Source organism: Atheta coriaria, unplaced genomic scaffold (assembly GCF_025399875.1).
Source record: "Atheta coriaria isolate IRGN ID8LTWV9N9 unplaced genomic scaffold, Caltech_Dcor_3.1 hic_scaffold_10_pilon, whole genome shotgun sequence".
NCBI classification, from domain to species: Eukaryota; Metazoa; Arthropoda; class Insecta; order Coleoptera; family Staphylinidae; genus Dalotia; species Dalotia coriaria.
In genome coordinates, this window is record NW_027045452.1 from 8,436,073 (window position 1) to 8,461,784 (window position 25,712).

General features: G+C 38.3%; 1 protein-coding gene across 3 annotated transcripts in view; it reads right to left on the bottom strand.

Annotated features, from left to right (window-relative positions):
• Positions 1–57: 57 nt before the first annotated feature.
• The window catches only part of twin (CCR4-NOT transcription complex subunit 6-like twin), a 40,263-nt gene continuing 14,608 nt past the window's right edge, over positions 58–25,712 (bottom strand). For 2 of the 3 annotated variants that reach the window (XM_065313768.1, XM_065313766.1), the window contains exons 4-8: positions 4,073–4,141; positions 3,002–3,314; positions 2,345–2,924; positions 2,079–2,284; positions 58–2,010 (exon numbers count right to left, since the gene is read on the bottom strand). In XM_065313768.1, the coding sequence (XP_065169840.1) occupies positions 2,007–2,010; positions 2,079–2,284; positions 2,345–2,924; positions 3,002–3,314; positions 4,073–4,141 (1,172 nt within the window). In that variant the 3' untranslated portion in view covers positions 58–2,006. Of the gene's footprint in view, positions 2,011–2,074; positions 2,285–2,344; positions 2,925–3,001; positions 3,315–4,072; positions 4,142–25,712 lie in introns of those variants that run through there. The other variant, XM_065313767.1, reaches the window with a different exon arrangement.

Consider the following 25,712-nt stretch of genomic DNA (forward strand, 5'->3'; position numbering starts at 1 on the left):
TTTTATGCAGAAATCTAATGCTGTTCATCGATCGAAACTACTCCAAACTCTAGGAGATAATTAATCAATCACTTTATTTCTTATTTTATCTATTGTACATAAATATCTGTAGAACATCTACAAAAACAAAAATCAGTTTCTCTTACAGTGGGATTCGTCTGGGATTTGCATGCTTTGTTTTTCAAACTCGTGTAACACAATCGTTTCAATGTTTGAGTCGTCGCGACACTTAAAAAATTAACCATTGTCCATTTCACCGCATACACCGTACACTGCGCCCTCTCGCATTAATAAAAAAATAATAAAATAAAACAACCGGCAAAACAAAACATGCACATGATTTAAAAGTGAATGCGTCCAGTACACAACCAACCAGCGAGAGTAAAATTTCAAACAGATATTTAAAAAAATAATAATTGGCGTCTTGCAATCAGATACAAATAAAAATATAAACAACGACATGAGTTTTAATCATTCATTCAGCCTCATAATTTTCATTAAATATACTTCTACTAATTAATTAGCAAATATTTAATTATTCGTACGAAGGTACAGGGGGATTGAAAAATGGGAGGAAGAGGAACGTCGAGAAGTTAAAAAGATTCATAGAGAGGACATAAATAAGCGACTCAAATCGCCGGAAAATATTTGCAATAGTTACAATGCTATAAATCAAATTGAGATCTCCATTTTCATTTGTTTGCTTCAAACACCCCACGACTCGACTCTCGACCAAACACGGCGCGACACGGCAAACGAAACATTTCCATTTGTCTAGCGGTTTTTACAAGCATGAAACAATAAATTAACTAAACGAGAAAATAAAACCTAGAGGAAAAAATGAAAATAACAAATAAGTTTAAGTACCACATTAATCGCATTCGTGCTTCGTTAATAAACGGTGTCTGAACAAACAGCGCAGAGCATCTTCTCGTTATCACAAAGACACTATCACTTGAATCAAGTTATTGACAAGCAATTAAACGTATTACGGATAGCATTATACAATCAATTAAAATTATAAATACATACTTCTAAAAGTATTTCGAATGCTCTGCGCGTTCGGGATTTGTTTGGACATTTATTATGAAAAATTGCAATTCCAGTTATTTAATTTGATTGTTTCACTTGCGTTTTTGAGGAGAAAAAATTCGGATGGACAACAATCTACGTCTATCTACATGATAAGCAAGTCTTACACAAATCGCCAATTTCAATCATGAACAAATCAGAGAGATAAGAGAATTTGTCTCTAATAAAAAGTCCCGGGACTCGGATACGCCTACTAACAATGAAATTTTTAGTTTGTTTTGTATTTGATTATTTATGTACAAAGTGTTCTTCACTTATGTATAGAATGTAATCTCACTTCTGCACTCGCGAATTGGATATCATCATATTTATGTTTGTTTGTCTCTCAGTGTGCATATGTGTGTGTATGTGTGTTTGTGTTAGAACGCGCGCGAAAGAAACGAGGAAATGTGTGCGTTTTGGCAGGATAATTCTCCACATGTGGACCTGATACCGGTATACTCATTGCTTAACATTTTTTGTTTGTGTTATTACATTTTGGTGTTTGTGTCTACTTATTGATATTTGTCGGTTGCGCGCCTAACGTTCATCATTTCATGACGACGATCACGACCACCTCCGATGCAAGAGAGATAGACGATTTTAGAGTAGAGTTAATATTAAATATCCATATACAATATAAAGTGGTGAAGAATGGATCATGGGAGAGCAGGAATCTTCGCTTGAAATTTCTGTGTTACCAGCTTCGATGCATCATTTTCGCATGTTGGCTTGCCGCCCAGCGACGAATAAATAAATATAAAAATGTTTCCATCTGCTTCTCTCCGCCTGTGTTAGTCGCCGCTCTTGTTTCTTAGTTTTTTTTTTGGTTGTTTGTGTTTACATTCGTTTTAAATGTTTGCGTGTTGATTTTAGCCAGGTACTGAACAGCAAGGCGACAATGGCTAGTTGTTGCAGGCGATTCTCATCGATTGCTACCTATTGTAAAACGCAGAAAATTCATTTATTAAGATTTATTTTTAAGGAACACAATGGCAATTGGTTACCTATGATTAATAATGCCGTTGATGGGTTGCTGCGCTATCGTCGACACCATTTCCAATTCGACGAGCAGTGGAAAATGATCGGAAAAGATGTGTGGATGGGGACAGCCGACGATTTTGTTCTCTTTCAGCCATTCGGCGCTATGCGGCCCGAGCAGACCCAACGGCGTCATACTTTGTTTCGAGTAGAAAATATAATCGATGATACCCTGTAGAAAAATAAACCATTGCACAAAAATATAATTTATTGTCACTTTTTAATCCTGTACCTTGAATTCAAAAGTATAGTTGGTGTAGGGCATAATGTCCTCGCTGTAGGCGGACGCGAGCTTGAAGGAATGTGTAAATTCGCCAGCGGGCTTGTCGCACGCGGAGATCTTCTCCAGGCAGGACTTGTAACTGAAGTCTTTAAAGTCCTTGTGATCCTGCAAGACGCGCCCGCTGCTCAGAAACTCAATGACTCCCGAATCCGGCAACGAGTTGAAATCACCACAGAGTACTAGTTGTATGGCGTTGGCGTCCACGGTGACATTATCGTTCGCACGCAGCGTTGCCGCCGATTCCTCCAGAATGGAACGCAATTCGTTACCGAGCATCATCGTCTGGATGAGTTTTACGTCACAGAACTCGGGGTCCCAGTGAATGTGCGCCGTGCACACCAGGAGTGGTTGTTGCGTGAGCGCTGAGCCTTCGGGCGCGTGCTCCCATGCAACTTCTGTCGTCTGCAGGAGCGCGGCCAGTCCGATGTTATCTTTCGGCATCACACGATTGAGCATGTGATCCAGCCCGTCCGCATTTGCCATTGCCAATTGATTAAATTCGACTAAATGTTCCTTAATTAACGTAAATCTACAGGGACACAACACAAGAACAAAACCAACATCACATATCTGTCAATAAATTAAGATATCTATATGGTAACATACTTTGATCTTCGGTAGAAAATGGCACAGCCGTCCACATACTTCCGCTCGTTCTCAGCCATCGTCTTCGCGCGCGACTTTGGTGAGTAGATGCCCTCGTAACCGTCCTTCTTCAGCTCCGGCAAAAAGTAGTTGTAGAACTGCTCCATCTCGACCTCCTGCAGGTTGATAATGTCTGCGCTGTAATGGCGGATCTCGTCCATGATGCCCTTCTTGCGGTAGTCCCAATTGAGCGCCCACGTCGGACAGTAGCTGTACATTTGACGCGTCGCGTACTTATCACAAAGTACGTTGTAGCACATTACCGTAAATATACCTTTAGAAGAAAAATAGAAACATGGTCAACAAATCAACAACGGGTGCCATTTTTTAATAAAGTAAAGCATTGGATAGTAGTTAATATGTTTATATTTAGTTTAAGTTGTGTGTTATTAATTCATTTAATTTAATTTAGATGTATCCCTTGAATTTTCGACATTTCTGCTGATAATTCATTCATAATATACGAGAGAAAGAGAAAATGATGTCGATGCCGCCATAGCATGCACATGTCGACGTTGGAAGTCGCGATTTAAGGCATAAACGATGCGATTTGCATATTTGCGCCTTGCAATAAAGTGTCCCGAGAGCGTTATGAGCAATTGAAATTATGCATGTTGTGGCATGGGTGCGCCGTCACAAGTGTGCAGGTTGGGCGCGCAAAATGGCGGAGATCGCCCGCTCGCCGGTAAAGTGCATACAACATACAAGGTGTTAGGAAAATAAAACAAAATCAAAAAGCATCACATCGATAACAAAATATACCATGAAAAGAAAATCCTGCTCTGTACAGGCAAAGGTGTCGATAGAAAAAAGCGCAACTTGTGTGGTATCTATCACATATTTAGATTTAGAATGTGTCGAATGCAATTATGCTGCAATCGACATGATCGTGCGCAATTGCTGCTCTGCCTTCGACACATACCAAACGCGTAGAAATATTTTAATTGAAAAATGTACAAAGCGAGAGAGAAAAATAAAACGCAACGAAAGAGAAAGTTTTCTGCGGTAAAACAAAATGGCAGCGCAACTTACAGGTAGGACGATTCCTCATTGGCCTGCTGACCGGAATCCACGGTCTTTGTGGGGGCGCTGGTGTCGTTACTGCAAATAACAAGAAATCAAACAATTAATTAATATTGCATTGCATTACAGGTTGTCTACATTAAAACACAAAACCTATTTTATCCGCTACCTCTTCGCCCCGCTAAATAGTGACATTGTAACTCAATTCACGTTTCATGTTTCTTGCTGATTAATCTTCCAAATAAGCCAACGTGCACGTGTACACACGCCAGCAAATAATCCACATAATAATAGGCTCGTTGCGCGCAAGAAAAACGCGAGCGAATCATGTAATACGACGCGCATTAGCGCGCGGCTCGAAGCATTCATTCTATATTAAATCGACGAATAAGCAGATACGAAACAAGCAACAAACGCAAAAACAAAAACGTATTAGGTAGCGCGGGCAACAGGTAGCACTCGAGTGTAGACTAGAAAAGGCATGAATTAATGTGTAACAAAAAACCGCGCGCCGCGTTCCTCAAGGACAAGACTAGCGTAGCGAATCAACGTTTTGCCAATGTGTCTATATTTCATATACTCAACAAATAAAACTACAAGCCACTAACTAAACAAATACAAAATTTTAACTTGAAAACGTGGCAAAATGTAAATTATTTTCACACGCCTTCAGCAATTACCAAACTTGTGCGTTTTGCGTATCCAAATGAAGATTTCACCAGTCAACACACGTTAGCAGATGATCGCGTCTTCATAAAAACGCACAAACATTCATCATCGACGCCGCGTATAATTTATTACGTTTAGGAAGAGTAGATAGATGGTCTCGACGTCTTAATTGTTGTTTAATTGCGTTGGAAATCATCGACTCCGACACATTCATCGACAACGCTCTTTAACACACTATAATTGCGCGTACATATCTCTTCCATGCGTTGGAATTTCTATTATTCGGCAACAATTTACATTTAATTTCAAGTTTTGATGTAGTGTGTGAGTGCTGGCCATTTAATTTCGTAAGTATTTTTATTTTTCGCTGCGGTAATTTGGCAGTTTCCTAAATGTACGCGCACGCCGTCACGTTTCGGCTATAAACGTGGATTTGCGCCTCACGAAAAGCGCATAAAATACTAAAAACCTAACAAAATACAAACAACGCCATGATCTTCAGCAGCCGCGAGTAAATTTGGTTGCATATTCATAGAGCGCAACCTTTAAAAACACACAATTAAAATATTAATCTTCAGCGTGAATAAATATAAATAATACGCGTATTGTTGTTTAACGACCACTTATTGCTATTGAGGCGAAAATTAACGCCTCGCAAAATTGCTGAGTGACAAAAGCGAGATCGTGAGGTTAGGTTTTACACGCGCGTCTCATCTATCTAACCAAACTTTTCATATGCTAATCCGCGCCGTGTAAATCTATGCTAATTGCGTGTCAAATTGTGGGTGTGTACGCACATCTTGTGTTATTGATAATCAGCGCAAAATGCAAATGTGACGTTTCAACAATGCGCATTGTGTTGGATTTTTTCTCACTTCCAACACTCGGATAAATGGAGTGATACATTGACATTTAGCATCGTTTAACAAGGAAACGAGTTCAAAAACCATGAAACGTGTAAAAAATATTCAACAAATCGTTGTCGATCGATGATATCATTCATGCTGCCTTATGTGGAGCAAAAAACATTATCGAACATGTGAGATCCTTGGAACAAAATTTACAAGTCCATTTTCGTAAGCAAAGTTCAAATTAAGTTGTGTTTCCACAGCATGTGCGTGCGCTAAATTTTCCGTTAAAACGTGCGTTAACATTAAATTTGTATTAAACGCGTAATGATCGTAATGAAATCGCAAAAAGTCCTTGAATCAGCTCCAGTGAAACTCTCAACAACTCTCGCAACTCATAACTATTTTTTTTTTCTTCTTCGTAAAGCTGTTTGCTTTGAACGCAAGAATTGATTCGTTGTAGTCATCTAGCGCTGTGCTTCGTGCGCTCGCGCTTCGAATCTCTGGGCAATTTTATTGTTATTTCGTTATTAAATGTGTCGCAAAACTTTATATTTTCAACAGCGCTTAGAGAACACGCACGAGACATGCGAGAAAAAATTAAATCGAAATAAATGTTGAACTTGACACGATTAACAAGTGTAACACCAAATATTAATAAAACAAATATCGCGACGCTAATATTTGTGTTTAAAAAGTTTCGCTAGAAGTAAATTTGCATTACACATGCGTCCGCGGTGTCAATGTGTGTCGTTCGAATATTAAACAGGACTTAATATTCGTGGGCCGGCACGCGTCGCATATCAAAATAAAAAGTAAATACGCATCACGCATGGCGACGAGCACCGAAAACCGTGTTAGACACCCGAAACGAGACTAGGGCGCGTGCGGTGAAAGTTTTGGATCCGGACACATGACACAAACGACAAAATTATACAAACAAAATTGTCGGAATACAAGTACATTAGTGCAGTCAATGATACACACGCAAAATTTGTGAATTTTGTGCATATTCTTGCATTTTGCAGTCATCTATGCACAAAGTTAGACATAAATATTCATAAACGTTGTGTACACTCGCTCGAATCAACAAAAAATGCATTTTCACACTTCATGCATGAAAATGGTGTCACTGTTTGCAATATTTTAATGTAATTATATTACTAAAGAATACAATTAATAAATAAAAAGATTTATGTTATGCGTTAACCTTTTATAGAAATATTTCTTTTAATAACAAATAATACTTTTAATAATAACTTTTACTACTTATGTATAAAATGTATTCAGTATAAAATTGTAAATACAAATATTACATATAATTCGGACGTCGATGAAGACGTTGATTCCGATGACGACTCAGCGGCTGATTCCGATACTGAATAATTTAAATAAAAACCTTATTTTGTATTACCATTTTCAAATATATCGAATTTTTCTAAAAAATAGTTGTTTTATTTATTCACATCATTATAATGAAACAAATCAATTATATATATTTATCAATAATGTTTGAAGCATATACTAAACCAAAAAGTATACAAAACTGTTGATACTGGGATTGACAGTTTCAATTCTTGGATATTATATACACACCGTTTCACTTCAGTTAGACGTCATAATGATTTTATCATATTATCAATTGTTCTCTTCAAAAATATGTTAATGCCGTACAGTATCAGATGGCCATAAAGTACCCTTAAAATGGTAGCGTCATTTTCATCAGCCTAAAAGATATGGTCTGCATTAAAATGTACGGCATTATTTTTTCCTAATTTAATTACCTTAATACTATTTAAAACAAGGGAAAAATGTAGAAAATTGCTATCTTTCATTAATCTATGAATATTTAAACTTTTGCAATAATTTAAAAAATTTCAGTTTTTGTATTTCTCTGTAATTTTTTTTTGAACAGTTTCTTTTGAACGGCAATACTATATAACCATTGTATTTCACAATATCATGTTAAAAAAAAAGTTCCCGTACAGGGTCAAATGGTTTTACAGCTTTATACATCAAGTATACCATGAAATTAAGATAATTATTAATATACATTCAAATGAACAATAATTTTTTGACGGCATTATTTTTAATAGTACTTTTGAGTGCTAGAGAATGTTTTGGAACCGATGCCGTACTTTTTCAAATCACCCCCTGGACCACGGAAAGAGAGGGGGTTGCAACCCTCAATTTTTCCCCTTGTCGCATGATTTTTTGTACGGCGTTGCGGAATAATGGATTAGAAGCTGTATTGAAACAGTACGAAACTGATGCCGTACAAAATCGAATGACCAAATTTACCCTGGAAATTTTCGAAAATCAAAAAAATTTACCGACTTTGTGGCGCACTATTTTTTTACGGCACTGCGCGCTTTCTTATTATTTTTTAAAGATCTATCGATGGTAAAAATGCCGTACAAAAATATATGACCGAAATGTACTCACTCTGCCTGTACTTTCAAATTCTCACCAGCACTCAGTTGGACAGCTTACAAGTGACGGCATAGTGTTAAATCTTATTATTTTATGATCTTATATCGTCCTAAATAGGTCACCTGATGGTTCATATGACCCATAAATTTTTGGACATGGGCCTGTAGTCTATAAGTCCACTCAACTCTCACACACTCATAAAACATGTACCTAATTATTCATTTTTCGTTTCTTCGTTGCATGTCAAAAGAGAAGCAATAAAACATAAAAACTCTTCAAGATGCTTAAATAATAAAACAATGATTAAATTATGATTAACGACCCGACATTGCTTGACTTTGTATGGTTTAATTCGCGTCACCTTGATGCGCTTGCAATTATCTGACCATGCAACATGCAACACGCGTCGCAATGCGAAGAGCAATTAAAAATTAAATTTCATACAGTGATACGCCGAGGACGCTTTCTTTGGTAGCGCGCTGCCATATAAACCCAGCAGCAAGATTCCGCGCGCGCTACGATCGCACCAAAAATGGGCGCAAAAAATCCGCTTACAAGCGCTGTTAACACTCAATAAAACATTTTTTCCGCTCATCACCTTGATATAAATACCAATACGCTGTGCTTCACATCAATTTCCCTACAAGGAGTGTCTTTGTAACAAATTTCTATACCGAAAAAAAAAACAGATAAAAATAAAGTCGCTGCGAAGCGTAAAGTGTAGGAAGTGAAAACGAGGCCGACTGTCGGAAGCTTAGTCCCAAGCTGAACAATTGTTGCAATTTTTTTCTCTCGCGCGCGCGTGGTAATTTACAACACAGCGTCGTCATATTGTCATCAGTGATAATAACATCTCTGCGATTACGTCGTGGAGTAGACATCATGCGCGCATTACGCATTTCGCGAAAAATTCGAGCACAACTTTTAGAAATCGACTTTCTTTTCATGCCCGCTCGTCTTCCTTCGTGCTGTGATTCGTAATTTAAGCAACACACTACCGTCTTCGTTGGATATTGTATTTCCTAGTTATTAGATTACCAACGGCAATTACCATTATAAAAAAATTAAAATAAAAAATTTAAAAAATTAATAAATAAATGTAATTTCATGATTTCATTATGATTGATTTCACTCTCATCATCAATTTAAAATCCAACAACTCTCTATTATCCAGTATTTATTGCTGCAAAATCGAAAACAAACGTTTTCTATACACCGCGGCACAATTTCTTCGTCCAAACACACAACAAAAGGTCGCGCGAATGGAAAGCGCAACAAATGCAATGCAATCGAATCGAACAAAGCATTAGATGATCTCCGCCAGCTGAGCGAAATAATATAAAACAAAAACAAGCAATAGAAAATACTCTCTGTGCGCGTGCATTTCTCCACACTGGTGATTCGTATGTCGGAGAAATATCATCGTGAAAAATGAAAGATTTATTGTAGAAAGTAAGCAGAGATGCACACAAAACCAACAAACACGAGAGAAAATTGCATGCTAGGCGCGCTCATATTTTACGCTCGCCCCTTTCTCCTAATCTTTATATGTCGTCATTGTTTTCCTTACAATTGCACACAGTGGACATGTATATTACGCACATTACACGCGTTTAGAACAAAAGCAGAACGCAAAGCGAATAAACAACAACGATAACATAGAAAATTGTATCATTAACGTCTAGTTGTCACTGGTAACTAGTTACCAAGCAAAAACCTCAACAGAAAGTCATAAAATTTTAACAACGAAAAGAAAAAATTACAAAATATAACGAGTGAATGAAATAATTAGAGTAACTTCAACAATAAAAACTCAACTTTCTTAACTTTCGTTATTTCGACACATTTGCATAAAAGTTAACAAAAAACGATATAATTATAATTACGCTTACATAAAATTTCGATCATGCAAGAAATTATTCCGTTTCTACGCGATTCCGAAGGCAATTACTCAAACAAATCCGCGTTACGTTCAATTCACGTAAACTCTTGCGAAACCTGCGTTTGTTGTCACCGTTGTCAAACACACTTTCATCCACCAGCGATAATATTAAAGATCAACGCGACGGGTTTTATATGTAAATCGCTTGCGCATGCGCACAATGGCAATCAAAATTGAATGACATGCAAAAGACCTACGTGCCCGTCACCGAGCGCGCACAATGATCGGAATATAAAGCGTGCGCTGCGACTGCGCACGATGCATCATCCCAAACGCACGCACTTTTACATCATTCACAATCAACTCCTTCGAGCGCGAGCTTTTAGACTTAAATTATTGTCAGGGAATTGTATACAGTGTGCGCCTACACGTTGATTATTTATTCGATCGTCTGGCATAATATAGAGGCGTGTAATGGTGCATTATTCACAAATGTGACATAAGGAAGTACAGAGCTTATAATACTGAACTTTATCCACGCTAAATTATTTAATTATAGAAACATAGAGAAACTATGCGCTGGGTAATGTAACAAGACCATATAAAATCAGTTTCGATTAGAAACAATCGAATGAATCGAAATGAGATGCATTGGCATTGCGCACTCGATGGTATTGCAAGTAATGCGATGCAATATGCAACCCGCGCACATTCACAAACGCACCCACACGCGTTCGCATTTGAGTTGCGCCCCAAACCGAACGGAAGTGCACCGGTGTATAAACAGCCGCGAGTGCAACGCCTTTATCATAATTACACATTACACCTGGTAGGACACACAACGCAAGTCGATAAATATTTTACGAGCTTAGTTTATTTCATTGTGGTAAAAAATCGCGGGTAAGAGAGACGATGGATTATGCATCGTCTAAATGTAAACTATATTTTATATTGACCGTAATAAATCAAAATCGATGCAATTGGACGTAAACTGACATGAAATAGTCTTGAAATGATCTTTAAAGCACAAAGGAGGCAAGAGAACCTAAATTATTAATATTGGAATAGGTTTAGTTCATTTTTTAACAAAAAAAGTAAGAAAAAGTAAGTTGAGAAACATACAAAAATAACATTAGCAATCCTATGTTCGATGTGTATACCGCAAGTCCAACATTGGACTGCGTAATTTATATAACAAGCGCAACATAAAATAAAACAAATTCCAATCCATGTAAAATCCTAATATTTGTCAATTTTTTGTTTGGCGCTATGCAACTAGAATCTACAACTTTAGTTACATGTTACCATTGTTTCTTACTCTATATAATACTTCCTACAAGCCCTATAATCTATTAAAGACAAACATGTGCGTAGGAAGTGGTTCTTTTTCTGGGCTATCTGAATACATTTAATAACAATAACGAAACTTAACGGCAGCTCGACCGTTATACCACCATCAATCACTTTTCGACTTTTTCCGTTGTTGTCGCATGCGTAATACACTGTCGTTTGCGTTAATTGTAAACCATAAACCACGCGTTTGTGTAAGAATAAAAATAAACTTGTGATAATTTGTGAACACCGTTCGGCCGCAACGACGATGCCGACGACACAAAGCACTGTTACCCGAAATGAAGGCATTTCGGTGATTTACCACCGCCGCGGCTGGCTTATCACCGAAGTAAATAATGTACGTGTGTGTAATTATTACCGTTGCGCGTAACACTACTTCGTCGGGTGGTAATCATGTCAACGCGGTTAATTGGTGCGCCACAATACAGATAACACACTCATAATCAAATCCAAAACTGATATCATTATCGTATCGAATGTTGTGATAAAGATGAACGCGATATGCAAGAAGACGTGAGCTCGTTGCGAGGATTATCAGCGTGATTATCTGCACCACGGCGTTTCGTAATTCCGTAATTATTCCGCGCATAATGCGGCTAAACGTCGTTGTGTCGTCGATCGCTGCCGGCGCACTCGACATTTAATTGCGATAGTTTAGTTTTAGTTTATAATGCACGCATCGTCCTTGCGCTAACCTTATTTAAACTAATCATACTCATATTCGCAGAAGATAAAAAACAAATACGAGTTTAAGTTAAGTGTAAGAGTATCATCTTTGTCTGGTTATATCGTTACTTTTTTATTGCTTTACTAAACGTATCTAGACAAAATGATTGGCCAGTGGTTGATTATAAAGCCATTTTAAATCATTTTCCAAGGCGTACGCCAACGTTGGCGGAATTATCCGTGCGTGGCAGCAATTTTCCTACGCGACAACGAAACCTATGCGAGGCTATAAAACTTTTAACAACCCTGGATACTTCCGTTTTAGACTAGGTATTTTAATCAAAATATATCAACAATTCTATTGTTTCTAATCTTATGCCAATATTATTGAGTAATACATAACTGTAACTGTTATATGTACATTTGTACAACGGTAAAGGGGCGATGCTCTACAACCACAAGCAGAACTCGAACAATAGACCGATTTGAGATTGATTTTGATATCAACTTTTTCGAAAATTCAGACTATATCGAAAACTAAAACCGATAGAAATAAACTGATTGAAAATTCTGAATTTGAGGTCTAAAAACGTTCTTAAAAGTGCTAAAAAGTGACATTTTTCAATTTTTGACGACTTATTTCAATCGCCAATATCTCGTAAACAAGAGGGAAACATAGGTACAAATCGTAGAGAGTATTCTACGAACTATTCTCTATCACATAGGATAGTTAAAAGGGAAATTTGAGAGATGAAATTTTCATTCTTAAGAAAAAAATTGCTAAGATACTTTTTTTTCGACGATTTTCAAAAATCAATATCTCTTAAACTAAAAGAGATAGCTACCAACGAATTGTTGATTATGAAAGATTAGAAAATTCTCTATCAGATAAAAATATAAAATAACTATATTTCCTTCAGTAAAAGGTCGAAAAACGCGACTAAAAGTGCTAAAAAGTGACATTTTGCAATTTTTGCCCATTTTATTCAATCGCGAATATCTCGTAAACTAAAAGAGATACATAGGTACAAATCGTAGAGAGTATTCTACGAACTATTCTCTATCAGATAGGATAGTTAAAAGGGAAATTTGAGAGATGAAATTTTCATTCTTAAGAAAAAAAATTGCTAAGGGGGGGTGCTTGATACTTTTTTTCGACGATTTTCAAAAATCAATATCTCTTAAACTAAAAGAGATAGCTACCAACGAATTGTTGATTATGAAAGATTAGAAAATTCTCTATCAGATAAAAATATAAAATAACTATATTTCCTACAGTAAAAGGTCGAAAAACGCGACTAAAAGTGCTAAAAAATGACATTTTGCAATTTTTGTCCATTTTATTCAATCGCGAATATATCGTAAACTAAAAGAGATAATTAGGATCTGATCGCAGCGTCTTAATCTACGGACTATTTTCTATAAGATAGGCTAGTTAAATCGGAAATCTAAGAGATGAAATTTTAATTCTTAAGAAAAAATGGGCAAATGAGAGCCTATTCACATCCATCCACATACGGTGCCCTGAACACGAGTCACTTCTACCGCTACCCTCATACGGTGCTGTGAACACATGTCACTTTTACCGGCACCCTCGTGCGGTGAAATAATTAAATATGGAGGCTCAAAAAGATTATAAGGGAAAAACGCCCTAACATATATTTTCTCCTTATCTCGATCCATTATCTCGTAAACTAACAAAATAAAAACAAACAGATTGAAAATTCCGATTCCTAGTCTTCACCCTATTAAACCCATAAAATAAATCACAAATATTAAACAAACTCAATTATTTTTATCGCCTGCTAGCTCCATTGCTACATCTCAATCAAGAAAGCCTAGTACTTATTCCGCCGAGTATAAATATAATTCATCCGACGCGATATTAAATTACTTTAATTAGCCGCGCGCCACAGCCTCGCGACTCAACTTCTAATCGCGCAGAACTGAACCGAACACAACCAACATACGAGCGCAATATCGCAGATACTCTTATAATATGCAAGCGACCCGAGCCAAGCAAAGCAAAGACTTGCATTTTATCCTTGGCATAACTCAGCAAGTCGTGAAGTCAGTCAGTCAGTCAAACAGTCACAGCTCGAAATCAGAATTCAATCCAAGCCACAGGTGTGTACTTTTTACATCCAACATAATAAAGCATAATAAAACGATTAACTTGCATAATCCTCCGTCTGATTTTCTACTAAAAAATAAAACTCAAGTGATAATATGTACTTAGATTGATTAATTATGCTTGAATTTTAATTATTCCGTAATTACGCGTCTCGTGAGACCTCTCAAATGGAATAAATCAAGATCACGTCTTGATTTTATTTATATTTACATTTTTTCTATTAAAAAAATAAAATAAAAATATAACTTTTGATGTACAAGGAAAAGTAAATGCAAACAAAGCGAGAAACACGCCTGACACACTCCTGATGATGTTCGCATGTTTCTCGTTTGCTGGCCGGCAAGAAATCAAGAAACCGAGCAACGACGAGAGGCGCACAACAAGTGAAAGTGTCTCGTTTCGCTTCCAAGCATTTCCACCTATATATAATACACGTACACCGAGTTTTATTATACCGTTATTACTCTAGCAATTGCAACAATATCAAACCTATAAAACTGTGAAAAGCATCCAAACATCTGTATAGTAATAACCCAAATATTAGCAGTAATTAAATCAGTCATTTCGTCGAATTAAACACAACACACACCGGGCACAGTTACAATTACTCGTAATGCTCGCATTAACAAATAACTGGCGTTTATTAAGCCGGCGGTAATTGCTCATTAGAAGCAAGCAAGCCGCAATTCTTTTCTTTCGCTAAACATTTGGGCCAGATTTATTCTTTCCGCGCCGTTATACATTTAATTAAACGCATTTCAATCGCCGCCCGTTTCCTCTCGTCAACATTAGCATATGGGTGTACGGGTGTACTCGTCCATGTTACATACATCAAACAACGATCAAACAACGGCGCATGCAGACAACAGTTTCGCGCAGAACGAGAAACACTGTGTGGTGATAGTTGGCTGCTAGACGTCGTAATTGTTTGTGTTTCTCGCATTTCTTTCGCGTTATTATTCGTTCCGTTTAATTGGCGACCGTTCGAAGAAGAATGGCGGCGCGCCAGCGACTAGGTCAGTCGTAACACATCCGAACTAACAGTCAATCATTAGACAAACAATTAACAATGATAGTAAATCACATGCAGCACTACGCCGCGAGAAACAAACGTCAATCGCGCTGTATTATTATTTATTATTTCCACATCTATCTGACCCGCATATTAATATTAATCATTACTAATTAATATTTAATCAATTTAATTATGAAAAATATAAAAAAAATGTGGTAGAAAACATAAATGCCTAAACCTAAACAAAATAAGTTAATTAACAATTAAATCCGGTGGCTTCCTTCCTTCCGCTGACGCGCACAATATCGTCCGTACGTGCGCTGGTAATTTCGCGCAATTATTCATAGTAATTGCTAATTAAGCGGCTGTAAAATGTGCCGACGTACCGTTTTCGCTCGCCCAATATAACCAACACAACACGAGCACCTCGCGCGCGCGCATTATTTACAGTTTTTACTCGGAAGCAGAAATTAAAACAACACAACAAAAAATCACGCAGAGCAATAAATGAAAGAAAGAAATGTGTTAAATTTCACGCGTATCCACACTTCACATAAAGCTAAAACAATCGCTGTGTCTAGATATCCACCGTTGTGCGGCACAAGGCACAACACCGTCAATAATTATTAATTTATTAATTCTCATTCTGCGCGCGAGCACCGGCATCGTCGTCGTGGCTGTGTGTCGTTGTATCCCACAACGTTACAACTTACATAATCCGAAGGTCGACAAGTTCGAGTTCGACTTTAAATCGCTGCAGTTTTGCATTAGAGGCAAATTTTATTACTTCTACAACATTCCTTTTCCAGCACTCACACAAAATTTTAGGCTTTGTTGATATGCTGCCGCATCGCTTGACATTTAGGCGGCAATTTCTCAAGAATCAAGAAAAGTTTATACCAACTTTTACTTTGTAGTTGTAGCACAACATCAAACAAAAACCGGCTTATTGTGTCGGTTTTTGATGTTTGAACGTTTCAACAACCTTGGCAGTGTTACGCAACTTCAAGTTGCAATGCACTTGCGCATTGGTTAATTAACAATCGATATGCAAATGACAGTGACAAATCAACGGAATGATTAGTGTAACAATGCACCGTAATAAATCACCACTTGTATAAAACTTAGCAAAAATAAATAAAAAGTAAAAATCATGCTTGAGAATTAATTGCATTCGAAAAATCGAATTCGCATCCGAGGGTCATCCAGATAATATTTCTCCACGCCACAAGAGCAAAAAATTTAATACAAAACCCAGCGTCTTCTTCCACAAGCATTAAAAAGAAACTTTATTAATATCCCCTGAATCAACAATCTTCATACTTTTATTTTCACAACGTGCAACAAAACCTTCTCACCGAGTGTTTTACACATTAAAAGTCTATGTTTTTATTGAAGAAACAAAACACTTTGTATAACTAACCACAGTCAATATCATCGCACTTAGGAAACAAGCAAGCGCGGAAAAAATCCACACAGAGTAAATAAGCAACACGACAAGACCCAGGAGAGATATAAAGAGGGCGTGGGCGGTTGCAAAAAAAGCCCAACGTCGAAGCGACTCTGCTATCGGAATTTTAAATTGCGCTGCGCGATTTATTTTTATTTTTTCGCGAAGCTTTTCATTCAGCTTTACTCTTGCTGTCCGGTGCAGCACAACGAAAACGAAGACGAAATAAATCCAATGGTGGTAATGGAAATCGAAATCAATGCAAACTAAATTATGATTAATGCGCACGCCGTCGGCTAACAAACCACACACACACACATTTAATGATTCATTCGCATTACTAAAACAAAAACAATAAAAAAATCAATCAATGTGAATCATTTTCATTTCATGCGGAGCGCTAGGTGTGTAATTGTGCTTTTGTAATTAATATTCCATTCCTAGGATAATAGCAGTGTATAATTGTGTTTGTGCGGTGGAAAAAAAGTGTGACACATAATTGGAACAATGCTTTTTTGCTCGAGTAGACAATTAACACCTGACCCGAGGCCATCAGCGGTCGCCGCACACACTTCAAACTTTAAACACTTATAACTCGCACAGAAATAAAATGTGCTTAAATAATTGAGCAAGTCAAACAACGCATGAAAAATGTGCTCGATACGTTTGTGTGCGGTGCGCACGTGCGTAGAGCAAATATTCGACGCGTTTACGACATGAATTATTCATTTAAAGATTGATTAGCATTTTTTGAGTGCAGAGTATTTACCGAGTGTCAATATGTTGTAATTTATTCATATTTTTTAATGTTACATTCTAAAATGTGTAATAAATGATAGGTAAATGCAATGTTCAATGTGAAACGTGGCAACATTGCAAAATTTAAGATTTGTTGCCTTTGTTAGGGTTTATTCAGTGTCCGCGCAGTCATAAATCACAAGTGGGGAATTAAAAAGAAGGAATAAACGAGAATCAAGATGCAATTAAAGCCATTAAAGCACTTACAGGAAACGCACCAACATTATAAGTATTTACGCTCCAGAAAACTGCAGACCCCAAGACGTAAGAGAAGAATTCTTTAACTCACTGCAACATGTTTTAGACAGCCATAAGAACGAAGCGACTATCATCCTAGGAGACTTTAACTCAAGGATTGGCAACAGAATCATACCCGGAGTTAAGCAGAGATTCAACGAGGAAACAGAAAACGAAAATGGAACGCTGATGACTAACCTATGCACAATCAACGAACTACGAATAAATAACACATATTACGAACACAAACAACAACACAAACACACGTATTGTAACTCAAGGGGACACACATCAACAATCGACTTCATTGTGACAAACCGAGTAATTCCACCAACCAGCATATTAGATGTAAGAAGCTTAACCTCGGCAGACATAGGAAGCGATCATGCCCTCGTGATTGGGAAGCTGAGACTAATATCCCTCCAAAAGAAACAAGCAAAAACATGCGAAGAGCGCACAAAAATAAAAACAGAAGGACTAGCTGACCAAACAACCAGGGAACTATATGCAAACAGACTGAAGGAGAAAGTTACAAACAACAACATACAAGAAGGAGATAACGTTGATACGGCATGGGAAAGGCTGAAAAGCAACATACAACAGGCTGCCGAAGAAGCGCTAGGCAGGAAGATCATCAAGAAACCGAATCCTTTTGCTAAGAGAACTCCATGGTTCACCGAGGAAATCAAAATGAAATGCAAGGAAAAAAAGCAGGCACACATTCAACACCTCACGCAAAGAACGCAAGAATCATACGAAAGTTACAAACAAATCCGCAGAGAAACGCACGAGTTAGTACGGAAGACGAAATCCGAACACTGGAGGATCTTCTCAAAACAACTAGAACATGACTTCTATGGAACCCAAAAGACAGTATGGAAGACCATAAGAAACCAGAGAAAAGAGCTCACAGAACTGGTACAAGCAAAGGGAATAGACAAAGAGACCTGGATAAACTACATCAAACATCTATACCGGGACACAAACCAGGAGAAACCTAATATCTCAGTCAACATACAACCTGATGAACCAACCATAGTAAGCATATCTGAGGTGGAAACAGAACTCGCTAAACTCAGAAACAGAAAAGCCAGTGGCCCGGACGGAATACCCAATGACCTCCTGAAATACGGCGAAGAAGTGCTCGCGGCCGAAATTACGAAACTTATCAACATCATCCTGAAGCATCAGAGAGTACCAACTGAATGGAAATTGAGCACACTAATAATGATGTTTAAGAAAGGAGATAAGCAAGAACCATCCAACTATCGAGGAATAGCTCTGCTAAACACCACCCTGAAACTAACAACTCGATTACTAGCGAACAAGATATTAGCACACACCACACTATCAGACGAACAACAGGGCTTCAGGAAAGGAAGGTCCTGTAACGACGCAATATTCATAATAAGACAGGTGAAGGAAAAAGCCGTGGAGTGGAACAAACCGGCTTTTCTTTCCTTCGTGGACCTAAGGAAAGCGTTTGACAGAGTGCAGCTCCAAGACATAACCAGCATACTCCGAAAAAGAAACATCGCATCTGATATCATCAATACTATAAGGGACATCTACAACAACAACGAACTGCAACTAGCAATAGCCGAACAACGCACAGATCCCATAAAAGTAGGAACAGGGTAAGACAAGGCGATTCCTAAGCCCCCTGCTATTCAACTTCATCATGGAAGAGATAATTGCAAGAGTCCGACGCTGTAAAGGATACCAGATGGGGGGGAAAGAGCTGAAAGTTGTGTGCTACGCGGACGATGCCGTGCTAATTTCCGATAGCGAAGACAACCTACAACGCATGATTCACCAGTTTAACATTGCCAGCAAAGCCCTCAACATGGAGATAGCAACAGAAAAAACCAAATGCATGGTCATCGCACCACATCCAATAAGATGCAAACTTGAAGTCGATGGACAAATCGTACAACAAGTGAGCGAGTTCCGATATCTTGGTATAAACATATCCAGCAGTGGAGGAGTGGAAAAAGAAGTAGCAGAGCAAGTTGAAAAGGGCCTGAGAATAGCAGGATGCCTAAGGAACACGATTTGGGACAACAAACATCTAAGAACAGAGACGAAAGTTTCCATCTACAAGGCAGTAGTCAGGCCCATATTTACATACTCGGCAGAAACGCGTGCAGAGACGACAACCACACAGAGATTGCTCACCACCGCGGAAATGAGGACACTAAGAAACATAGATGGCAAAACACTGCTCGACCGGATAAAGAACGAAGACATCAGAAGAGCGTGCAACAACATAGAAGACATAACACAATGGTGCAAAAGACGCAAAATCGAGTGGAACGAACACATAGAACGGATGGACGAAACCAGAATAGTCCGAATAGCCAGGGACAAATCGCCAAGGGGAAAGCGATCCCTGGGAAGACCCCGAAAGAGATGGAGCGACCACCTAAACCCTGTCTGAAGTAGGAACAGGCAATATGCCTACAAAAGAAGAAGAAGAAGAAGAAGAAGAAAGCACTTAATGATTCGCAAACGTTGTTAGCGTTCATCTTCATCGAATAAACCTAAATAAACAAGCACTCAACAAGTCTACATCAACATTAAACTCTTTTAAATCCTTCAAAAACTCAATAAATTTATTTTTTTCGATTTCCACCTTTAAAACCCCACTTTATCCACGGCTTAGACACATGAAAAGTTGAAATTTACTCACAGACAGCCAAAGCCGTGACTAAAGTACTTTAGTCACGGGTTGTAAAAAGCCATTTAACGCACTTGATACTAAATATTCTATTAAATCTTCTAAAACATTTAAAACTTTAACAAACTCAAAACTTTTTTTATATAATAAAATATAAAGATGAATATCGAACGATATTACACACGTTGTTGGGAAAACGTGTCCGCAGAATAAACAGCGCGCCGACGATCATGCGATTCAGGACGAGACACGACTCTGACGATTCTCGGAGGGCCGGAGCGATCAAAGGTGTGCAAGAAGGACGAAAGAGCCGAGAATCCACTTGAATGAAGCCGAAGCCGAGCTGGAGCCTGATCGCCGCGCGGCAGATGAAGGATGTTTAGGCACGACACGAATGGAAACAAAACCAAATGGAAGCATCCGAGGCGGTGTGCGCGAAAGGGAGAATCGTGACGAGCGCGACCTTAATTTGCCACCAGACGAGCGACGAGCAGATAACATAAACGACACAAGACACGACCACTGCAATTCACATCAGCCAAGCAAACGCGAGAATCGAGGAGAGAAAAGACACGAGATGTGAAATTATACAAAATAATTTCACCGATTTCGGCGTCACGCTTGAAAAACTCCATATCTATCGCAATCGAATTTAATTTATCTCTATCCAAATATTACATCAGACACATCCACTCCAATTATTTTTTTGTGATCAAAATTTTTCATTTTTTAACTCGATTCGTAGTATTTCACGTGTTCCGCATTACGACACTTTATTATGCACATTACGCATAGCATTCACGTGTTTAAATGCCAGTTGTAAATCAAGTTTAGTCACAAGTCACCTCCTTCAACTTGATCATAGAAATCACCAACGATCATCAATATATCCAATACCGATATTAGTGTCTATTACACTCCATCCACACTTTTTACGTTTACGTAATCTATAAATCCAACGTAAATCTTACTTAATACGTACTTATCTGGTGACTTATGCAACGCGCTAAACTTTATAAACTCTGCGTGCTTGATGCCTCTCGATGCTCAATGTGGAAATATATATATAAAATATGCAAATTTGAATATTTTTATAGCGTGCGCACGCGCAAAATGAACAAAACCATCAGCTGGAGATGCCAGAGCCGTGGGAAATATTATATTCAATAAACGCGACGTTTGAAAAGAGCTGCGCCAGCGATCATCATCGCGCATTCGCGCGTTTCGGTCGTAACTCAAATCGCCATCGACGGAAATTTCGCACTTTTTCGCACCGCGGCGCAGCGATATTTTAAGTATAGGCTAATCGAAAGCGCATCACAACGTCAAAACTCGCTGTGTTTGTTGAATGTAAAAGAGAAGAGCGCTGCGCTGCGCTAACGGTGCATCATCAAGCGCGGCACAATTAGATTGAGTTATTACTCGGCGTGACGCCGCCGCCGCCGTCATCGATGCGTAATTTATCATTTGGTAATTTCGCCCGTTTGCGTTTTATCAATTGCACGCAATCATCGTGTGTTCAATTCGACAGTTTCAACTGTGCTTTAGACAAAGTACCGAAAAGCATAGATAATATCTGGGTCAATAATGAATGTAGTAAAAACACAAAAATACGCGTGTGTTTCACGAAGAAAAGCATTGAGTGTGTCGCGCATGCGCATTAGTAAAGTAGGCGGAGCACAAATTTAGTTTTTGAGGCATAAAACACGAATTTTTAGTCTGATTTTAACCAAATTTTCGAAACAATGAAAAATTCTCGCATTGAGCTTGTCGCGCATGCGTATTACCAAAGTAGGCGGAGCACAAATTTAATTTTTCCCGTATAAAACACGCAATTATCGTCCGATTTTAACCAAATTTTCAACAAACATTAAACACATTGTAAAAATACGTCTGTGTAATATTTATCGCGCGCGTCTTTGATGAGAAATCATACCTGTGATGAGCATCGCCTCATTTATTTATTGCACCGAAGCAATCAGTCGTGATAAGAATCTAAAGTGGCCGAAGCAACGCTTACCTGCAACACAAAAAGAAACACCAGAGTTATTAAGATTGATCAATCAAGTGCGCGAGAGACGCGTCAGATATAGATATACATATATTAATACGCGTATTAAATGCGCGTGATTACAATCAAAGCCGCAAATGAGGGCGCTGTATACGCTCGAAAACAACATGGCGTCGGCAGATAACCGATTGTTTCAATAATCAACGCAGACAATACAAATAAAAGACGCAACACTTTGTATCACACATAAAAATACATTATTTCGAGTAAAGTACGAGCCGTCGCGGACGGCGCGACGTGATAAAAGCACACACACACATGTACACTAGACAATGGTCAATGGAAAATGCCATTATCCATACTTTTCAAAGCATTATACGACGTCGTCGTGGTTTTATCTCAGCGCGCAGTGGTTTTCATTCAATTCGTGTATTTCACGAGCCGTTGTCGTCGTCGCGGTAATGAAAATGCTAATCGTAATGCCGTAATGGACATATTATGGGGCGGGATAATGGCCGATTAAAACGTTTCGCGATCGACATTTAGATATTATGTATCCGAACATTTTCAAAATGGGTAAAATGTATTTTTAAAAGCAACAAAAAATAATTCTAAATTTTTTACAAGACGTAAATAAAATATTTCTCACGCAAGTTGTTCCCGAATAAAGCAGCGATTAAAATCGCAACAAAAATATAAGAAAACAACAAGTGCGCATACGAATACTAATCATAATAATTTGTTGTTGACATTACCTTGAACCTCGAGACTCGAACGCCGCGCGACGTACAGAGTATCATTAAATGACAATGTATAAAAACATACAATGTGTTCGTCATATTTCTCTCAAATAAATCAATTAAACTGTATTAATATCTATCTAGTGGGTGCCTATATCGATGTCCAAAAACGTGCACATGATGAATAGTGATGTGCTCGTAAATAATTACCTACACACGCGCCGCGGCGGTACACAAAATAAACAAATCGCAAAACGCTCACCTCGTGACGATTGTTATTAATGTCGATTGCCATATTTGCTATTTTTCCGACACGTACCTGCTTCATGTGCCATAGCTAACCAATTTGTTTGCGTCGAGAGTTGACTTTAAGGTGTACTTGACTTTGACTTTGAGGACGACTATGAAAGCGTTATAAATGCGTCGAATTTAAAAAAATAATTCGCTGCGCGCGCTCATAAAAAAAAACAGCAAGTAACAACAATGACATTGCGTTGTTGCGGGCGGGCGAAATATTTATAAGGCAGGTTGACGGCGATACCAATTCAGGACCATCGAAAAATACAACAAAACATAAAGATAGACAAATTTGGTGTGGCGAATAAATCACGATACACTCCATAAATATATAGGTCATTAGGATTTTTCGAAAAATCGACACAATTTGTTGCAAATATAAATAAATTACAATATTTAACGTAATTATAACCTCGACTTGAAAAAATATTACTTAGAAATATGTTATTGTTAAATTCCGTTTCTTATCACGCATGCGCAAAAAATACCAAAGTAATGATGAATGAAAGCAAACAAGCGATAATTTCAAACATTCTGCACACCGCACTGATTACATAGACCCGGCCGCAAATTAAAATAATAGTTCGGGAATGTCATTGAGAATTCGCAAGGGAAATAAATTTCATTCAAGCCGAAGCAAACAAATTCCGCGCGCCGCGCGCAATTCAACTCAACTGGAGACACGGAATTACTGCCATTCCAGCCCCTCAGTCATTAATGAAGCAATTCGCCGTGGCGATAAAAATATCAATTTATTACCTTTATTCGCGCATAAAAAATAATGTAAATCAACTTGTTAAAACCACAAAACAAAAAATAAATATTTTATACTTGGATTATATCCAATCGCTTCACTTTGCGCTGTTTCAATCATTTATTGTCAACTTCTGCGGGTCTCAAGGTCCCGACAACGATTTGTATCACCATATTACCATGTACAAACAAGGCCTAATCCATAAACAACAACAGCTTTACAAGAGGAAGCCAAGAAAAGCGATAAAACGCTTGAATTTAAAGCGAAGCATGTCTCGTAAATTAATGTTTGATCAAAATATTAATGAAACCGTAAAAATCCAGCGAGGACAACCATCAAAATGTTAATCGACTACGAAAAACAGCGCAAAACGAACAAAATAATAAACATAATAAAGACAATAAATAAAAATAAAAATCGCTATATCTAGGTGTACTAGTTGTGTGTGCGAGTACGCGGAGAGCTTCATATGCGCACGGCGTGTCCCATAGCAAAGGAAAACAGTCCAAGTCGACGCCATGCGAGTTATTTCTTTATTCATGCGGCGTCGACGGCGAAGGCCTAGAGACCTGCCGGGTCCGAATCTAATATTTATGCGCACGGCGACGGGACAATTTAAAAGTGTCACTTTCCATTCCTTTCCACCGTCGCCAACGCAAAAACACAACTTTATAATAACAAAAACACAAAAAATAATTATTTCAACAAAAATAGCTGAAAATAAACACTATAGGTGGCGCTGTGTGTGTTTATAGCTACTCACCACCAGATGGCAATACTAGAATATCGTTTTTAAAGTGTTTTTACGTGTGCATGCGGTATATTCGCGCTGAAGTAGGAAAATCTAGCCGGGTCGACGTAAATTTCACCTGATTTGCAGCGCGCCGCTTACTTAGCATTAGCTGTGTCAGCTCCAAGGTGCCGCCGCAATGCCACCGGTGAAACTTTACGGCAACCGCATGTAGCTTGTAACTTGTTGCGTTTCACTTGCGCCTCACACACACACATTCAAATACGCATACATCGCATGTTGAATAAAATCTTTCTGCGTTTGATCGCCATTCTACGACTATTCACTACCACTAGCGCAGCGACTAGACGTCGGCACGCAGTAAACTACTCCGTGGCGAGGATCTCGCGCTTCTTCTGCGCAGCGGGTGCGCGACAACAACAATGAGAATGACAGACATTGGCGTGGAGAAATATGCGCGCAAACAACGCATAAAACACGCCGGGAAAATGTTAAACGCAACAAAGCACACAACACCAACAACAACACAACATCGAAAAAATCGTGTTGTATTGTTTACACATTGGTAACATGCAAGAAAAATAGAGGTTTAGTTTGTTGGATTGGTCAGTGGATGGAAATGAAATATGTTGATTTGTATTATGTGGTGGCATTATACGCCTCCTGCACGAAGGAACGAACGAAACGAGGAGAGCTAATTGGAGTGAGTGTGTGGAGCAATTGAAACGCATTTGCATTGCGTTTCCGGCGACGTCCGCACGCAGCGACATGTGTACCGGGATTAACTATTATTAAAAACAAGAAAAATGGCCAAGCAATCAACAAGTCCCATTGAGAAACACGCGGGAAAGAAAAACGAAACGAAATTCAATGTACCTACATGTAAATTGCACCAATGATGAAGACACACCAGTGAGTGCCATTCGCGCTA